This window comes from Castor canadensis, chromosome 7, assembly GCF_047511655.1.
Source record: "Castor canadensis chromosome 7, mCasCan1.hap1v2, whole genome shotgun sequence".
NCBI lineage: Eukaryota > Metazoa > Chordata > Mammalia > Rodentia > Castoridae > Castor > Castor canadensis.
Window position 1 is genome coordinate 78,917,300 of NC_133392.1, and position 6,257 is coordinate 78,923,556.

The 6,257-nt window shown below is 44.6% G+C and overlaps 1 protein-coding gene across 2 annotated transcripts; it reads right to left on the reverse strand.

Moving 5' to 3' along the window:
* Positions 1–212: 212 nt before the first annotated feature.
* Positions 213–4,847, reverse strand: Znf22 (zinc finger protein 22). Of its 2 annotated transcripts, none has more exons than XM_020181538.2 (2): positions 4,754–4,847; positions 213–2,529 (listed from the first exon to the last, which is right to left on the reverse strand). In XM_020181538.2, the coding sequence occupies exon 2, from the start codon at positions 2,438–2,440 to the stop codon at positions 1,721–1,723; it is 720 nt and encodes a 239-aa protein (XP_020037127.1). In that variant the 5' UTR covers positions 2,441–2,529; positions 4,754–4,847; the 3' UTR covers positions 213–1,720. The 2 variants fall into 2 exon arrangements, with proteins under 2 accessions (XP_020037127.1, XP_073935555.1); XM_074079454.1 differs by lacking the exon at positions 4,754–4,847 and adding an exon at positions 4,101–4,240.
* Between the last annotated feature and the right edge of the window lie 1,410 nt (positions 4,848–6,257).

The following is a 6,257-nucleotide window of genomic DNA, read 5'->3' on the forward strand; positions in this document are numbered from 1 at the left end:
AGCCACACCCTTGCTACAAAGTAACTTGGTTGTAACATAGAGTCAAATTGAGGTCTTTTGTAGAAGTTGCCTCATACTTAGAAAACACTTTGTGGATATCCTCTTGGACGCCACTGCTGTCAACATGAACATCTTTTATGGCACTGTGCTCAAATGCAAGGGAGGAAGCCAAAGTCCAAGTTTGAGGAAATAAACACAGATAGAACAAGTGATTCTTCTGAAAGCTGTAATTTATTGATCTGCTGTCTAAATCATCAAAAACAATTTCCTAAAAGAAAAATAAACAGAAGGTAGAAGTATGTAAAATATTTCATTTTTTATTTTTAAGGATTGTTGTTACTAATACACCAGGAACTGACATGATTATAAAAGATACTAAAAAAAATCAAAAGAATGTTAGCAGTCAATAGAATTAAAACCTGAGTTAAATGATCAGAAATGTGACAGTTGGCACTGGTTTTGCTTGTCTTGGTGGTACTAGGAATTGAACTCAGGGCCCTTTGCTTGCCAGGCAAGTGCTTGCAAAGGTTCTACCACTTATGCTACACCCAGTCTTTTTGCTTTTTAGTTTTTTTACGGATAGGGTCTTAAACTTTTGCTTGGGCTGGCCGAGGATCATGATCTTTGTACCATGGTCTCCCAAGGAGGTGAATACCAGTGTGCACCACCAGGAGCGCCAGTCTTGGCATTGTTCTGATGGAAATTAAGAAACATGTTTGTTACCCTTCTTAAGGAATTCATATAATGTAGAAAAAGTTAAATTGCAAAGGACCTACAATGTATTGACATATTAAATGACTTTTGCTGTAGACAAAACATTTGTCTAAGATAACCAGTGTTACCAAAAGCTCTGCATCTTGAAGGCAAAGAGGCCTGTAAATTGTAGATTTTTTTAAAATCCAGAAGCAAGCTGTGATTCTTTTGGTAAAACATGATATCTATTCCTGTCTGAAAGGCTGGCTTAGTTTGTCAGAGAAAAGTTAATGCCAAGAGGCCATGGGCATGGATCAAAATAAATCCATACCAATTTTCAGAAAGCAGTTGACATGTCAGTTACCCTATAACAAAGAATGGTATTGACAGGAATCGGAGTCTTGTGATCTAATTCGGTTCTCACTTTGGATTCCTTAGGATTGCTTATTAAGAATGTGATGAAAAATAGGTATTCTTGCTCCTTTAATTATAACTGTCCATAAGTAGAAGGGAAGAAACAAAAACAATCTAATACAAGATGGGCCTTGATTAAAAATCTGTGAATGTGAATACATTTCATTATGTTGAATTTTGAGTCACACTTATAAACTAATGGTTATCATACAAAACATTACAAACAAAATCTCCTAGTCTGTTGCAGAACCTCAAACTAATGAAATTAATTCCTTGCTTTTAATTATTCCTTCTACAGAAAGTCCTAAACTGAGTAATTATTGACATGTCTGCACTTTTACAAGTGAGTCATGAAAACATTATGCTTTTTATCAAAATGATGCAGGAAGCAATTTCAACCGGAGGTCAAGGATCCTATATTCTCTCAAAACAGTTTCAGTTCCTTGTGCTCCATGTCATATAAAAAAGAAATGAGGGTAGCTGGACTTCTGTAGTTTCAGCCCACTAATGTCATTCAACTCCCAAAGTTTCCATGCAACAGAGGGATCAGTATCTAAGTGCTCTACTATAAAGCATACCCAATTCTAAAAGGGACAGCTTTCATCTTTACCTTTCATTTTTTTTTCTTAAAGAGGGCTGAAGCAGTACCCTTCACTTGGCGGAGACCAGCCACTGACTTCCTTCCAGTACCAGCTTTCCAAGAGGACACCAAGTGAGTCTTTGCCCTGGTATTTTTACCCCGGGATTTACGGGGCTTCTCTTCCTTGTGCACCTTCATGTGCTGCCTCAGATGAGAGCTCTGGCTGAAGCATTTGTCGCATTCACTGCACTGGTAGGGCTTCTCCCCAGTGTGGGTTCTCTGATGCTGAATAAGGTGGGAACTCTGGCTGAAACAACGGCCACATTCATCACACTGGTAGGGCTTTTCTCCAGTATGAATTCTCTGGTGCTGAATGAGATTTGAGCTCTGTTTAAACCTTTCTCCACACTCATCACACGTGTAGGGCTTTTCACCAGTATGGATCCGCCGATGTTGTATGAGATTAGAACTCTGAAAGAAACTTTTCCCACAATCAGCACATTTATGGGATTTCTTTCCAGTATGGATCTTCTGGTGCTGAAAAAGAGTTGAACTCTGGCTGAAACTTTTTTCACATTTAGTGCATTTATAGGGCTTCTCATCTAAGCTTCTTCTAAGTCTACTCAAGCCTGTGTCGAATCGAATGGTCATTCCCCACTTCTGCCGCTGGCAGACTGTTTTGCGCTTGTTTTCATAGCCTTTTCCTTGGCTTGAACTTCGAGAAATTCCTCCTTTCGGCTTTGCTAACCTCATGGTGAACAGCCAAACTTATTTGTTGGAGACTCTACTGTCTTCTTCTGAACGAAGATCTCATTTGATAGAGCGACACAGCTCAGAATTTTCTATATATTAAAAAAACCAACAAATTATAGAAGACATTAATTATTCAAATGTAATACCTCTTCAACGCATCAAAAATTACACTCATACTTAAATTTAACAATGTATTTACTACGAATGTCAACAAAAGTAATTCTGGGGAAGAATACTTGCAACGTAATTCTAATTCCAGAGGTTAAACTTAATATATATTACCAATTTTTGGCCGAATTTACTTTTAAAATTTTTGTTGCGACAGAAAAAAAAGCAATGAGGTAAAATATAAATTTGTTAGGCATTACTAAATGAGTACATTATTTTGAAGGACTAAAAAGGATACAATCTTAATGGTAATAGAAAAAAATAACTCTAAAAGACAATCGACATTTGTGTAATAGAATAACATTAAAATTTCTCAATTAGTAGTGAATAATTAAGGTGTCCAAACTTGAAGGAAATGGAACTCACACTACTTGATGATATATGCCTGTTTATTCTTACTTGTTTGGCCATTCCATTTCCACACCTGCAGACTACAACTCAGCTTTATATAGTATGAACTATTTAGAAAGTAGGAATCCTAAATTTAATGAGAAAAATCTTACTGAAGAGATGCCTATTATTACCTTTTCTAGAGTCTAATGATCCAAGAAAGAGGATTGTTTTTAGACAGAGAAAGAAAACCTTCAACAGAATTTTTGTCAGATGGTGGAATAAAATTAAGTAGAAAAACAGTGGAATGAAACTTCGTAGAAAAAGCATGGTAGTAGAACAGAAGAAAAGGAGAAGGGTGACAAAAGTGGATTTCTTAGTTTGTTCACTTGCTTTTGTTTGGTTTTAGTATTTTGAGACAGGGTCTTGCAGACCAGGCTAGCCTCAAACTTGTGATCTTCCTGCCTTAGCCTCCAGAATGCTGGCAGTACAAGTGTGGCCACCATGCCGGGCTGAGAAAGTAATTTTGATGCAAAAATAAGATAGAATTTTAAAAATACCCAAATGTTGCAAAATTAGTTTTCAAAAATAAATGTGTTTATTTACTTGTAAGGTTGCCTCTGGACTATTTAAAATAACCCAAACAAACAAACCAAAACCCCACAAACTCCAAATAGGTGGCAAAATGGGAAAAGTTGGGACTGCAAGGGCAATAAAATTGTTGGAACTATTTTCTGTATCTTGTGTTTGCAAGTAGACTTTAAAAGAGAAACAACTGTCCTGGGTTTCTGTGCATCAAGCATATTAGGAAGTAAATGAAAACACATTTTTCTGTCTTTCTTTCATCTTGCATAATGGAGACACCAGGTCTAATAGTACCCAGGACTTTTTGTAGATATTTAATATTTATATATGCTGTAATTATGGTCAGTATCAGAAAGAACACACTTCCTATCACATAAAATTACAGAGAGCACTATCCATTCCTTAACTTTTTCAAGTATTTACAGAACACCTGCTACACAGGAGACACTGTGTAAGGTGCAAAAAAAAAAAAAAAAGCTATAATGGTGGTAATTTTACATTCTTTTTAAAAGCACATGCCATTTTTAATACTGCAGAAGTCAGATCTGGTCGGAAACTCAGAGATCATCAAATCTACCTAGGGATGAGGAAGTCATAGAAACGGGGAGCCAGGGCCAGAACCGGCGCACTCTTAATTCTGGCCCAGGTCTTTCATTCTCACGGCGGCTTAGCTTCTGCAGTCACCGCCGCTTTAAGCTAGGGAAGGCAGGCGCACTGCAGGTTGTCACCGGGCCGGGTCACCAGCCCTGGCGGCGGAAGGAGGTCGCGGCCGCCTCTCTGCACGGCCAAGCCGGGCTCGGCAGGTACGGACGCCTGTCCCGCGAGCCCGGCTGGCCGCGGCGCGCCCCGGTTCCCTCATCCGTGAAGCGGGGTGACAATGGGCGGCAACGTCACCGGGGGTCAGAGGTGGGCAGGCATGCCCGGCACAATGCATGCGGCCTGTCGCCGCGCCACACCACGGGCGCAGCAGAGCTCGGGGCCCGCGGCCCGCTCTCCGCCCCCCCAGTTCGGTAGGGAACCGGGTTCAGGCCTCTCCCTTCCCCAGGCCTCCGCCCGCCGCGCTCGGACCCCGGCCCCGCCCCGTCCCGTCCCGCCGGAGCCCGCCCCGCGGCCGCCCGGATCGGCGTGTCCCCGCGGCGGCCAGCTTGGCCCGAGGGCCCCGAGGACCCGCCCAACCGCCCGCCCGCCCGGGGCCCCGCGCCCCGCGCCCCGCACCGCGGGCCCACTCACCGCGGCCCCCGGCCGCCGCCCGCCTCGCCTCGCGCCTCTCCCGCGCCGGAAGTGCGGGCCGCCCGCCGGCGCCGCCGCGGCCGCTCTAGGAACGTGGCGGAGCGACCCTCTATGGTCGCGCGCCCACCCGAGCGGGTTTTGTTCGTTTCTCCCAGCGCCCGGAAGGCGTCGCGAGACCCCGAGGCCCGCGGCCGCCTCCCTCTGTGGGCGAGGGGCGGCCTAGGCGCTGGGCTCTGCTGGTGGCCGGTGCCAGGCCTTCGAAACCGTCCCCCGGACGCTGCGCTCTGAACGCAGATGCTGAGTCTCTGGGGTCCAGAGAAACGTGGGGACCGCCGAGCCTTTCCCGGCACTTCCCGCGAGTCACTCAGCACCAAACGCTCCCGCACCGTGCGAATGAGCGCACTCAGTTGACAGGAAAGGAAACCGAGGCCTGGGGAAGAAATGTGCCCAAGTTCACTCTCTACGTGGATCACCTTTACGTTCTGGGCCAGCCCACGTCTTTTGGTTTTGAACACACCCCGCCTGTCTCTCTCTGCTAATGAGTTCTCTCGCTTCTGCTCCCTTACAGGCTCCTCGTCAGCTATCCCGGCCTCAGGGCCCCTGGAGCCCCTCCAGTCCCATGCTTTCAGCTCCCATCCTCTGTGTTGAGGGTCTCCTCGCTGGTAACTCCAGACTGATCCTCCAGACCTGTCCAGCCAGAGCCCCATTTGCATGTGCGGTGGCCAAGCCTGTTCCTTAATGGTCTTCATCCTGGCAATTGATGGCGACCCCATCCTTTCAGTTGCTCACGCCAAAAACCTTGATTCATCGTTGTTTCTTCTTCCTTTTTTTTTTGCCCCAAAATAACATCCAATCCATCCACAAATTCCGTTGGATTTATCTTCAAGATATAGTCAGAATCAAGTCACTTTCAATGCTTCCACTGCTATAACCACCAAGTCACAGTCACCTCCTGTCTGGTGTTTGCATTGGCTTCTTGATTCATCTCCTTTCACAGCATAGAATGGTCCTCTTAAAACCTAAGTCAGATCATGTCATTCATGTGTTCAAAAATCTCCAAAGGTTTCCCATGTCATTAGAGTAAAAGTCAGACCTTACAGTGGCACACAAAACCCGTCATGATGTGTCTTTTTTGTTCTTTGTTGTGTCTGCAACGCTAAGAGTGGTGCTTAGCAGGTAGCAGTAAATATTTGTTGCATGAATGAATTTATAAGATGCTTCTTTGTTTATGAAATGCTTTTGCATATGGTGGTCATCTTTACTGAAGTCTCATAATGCAGGGATGCCAGGCAAGAGAGACATGCCACCAGAGACAGGGTCTCAAGCTGGAGCTTTCTGCTCTGTGGTAGCTGCCTCCACAGATGTCACAGCATGAAGCTCCATGAGGTCTGCACCGTGAAGGTCAATTCAGTCATTTGGATACTATCTGGACCGTAGTAACGATTAAATGAGCTAACGTAAGGCACTTGGCACAATGCAGAACACATTAGAAATGTGAGTCACT

What these genes read in the sequence shown, in the direction of transcription:
- Znf22 (XM_020181538.2), bottom strand. Translation starts at nt 2,440, where the DNA reads ATGAGGTTAGCAAAGCCGAAAGGAGGAATTTCTCGAAGTTCAAGCCAA.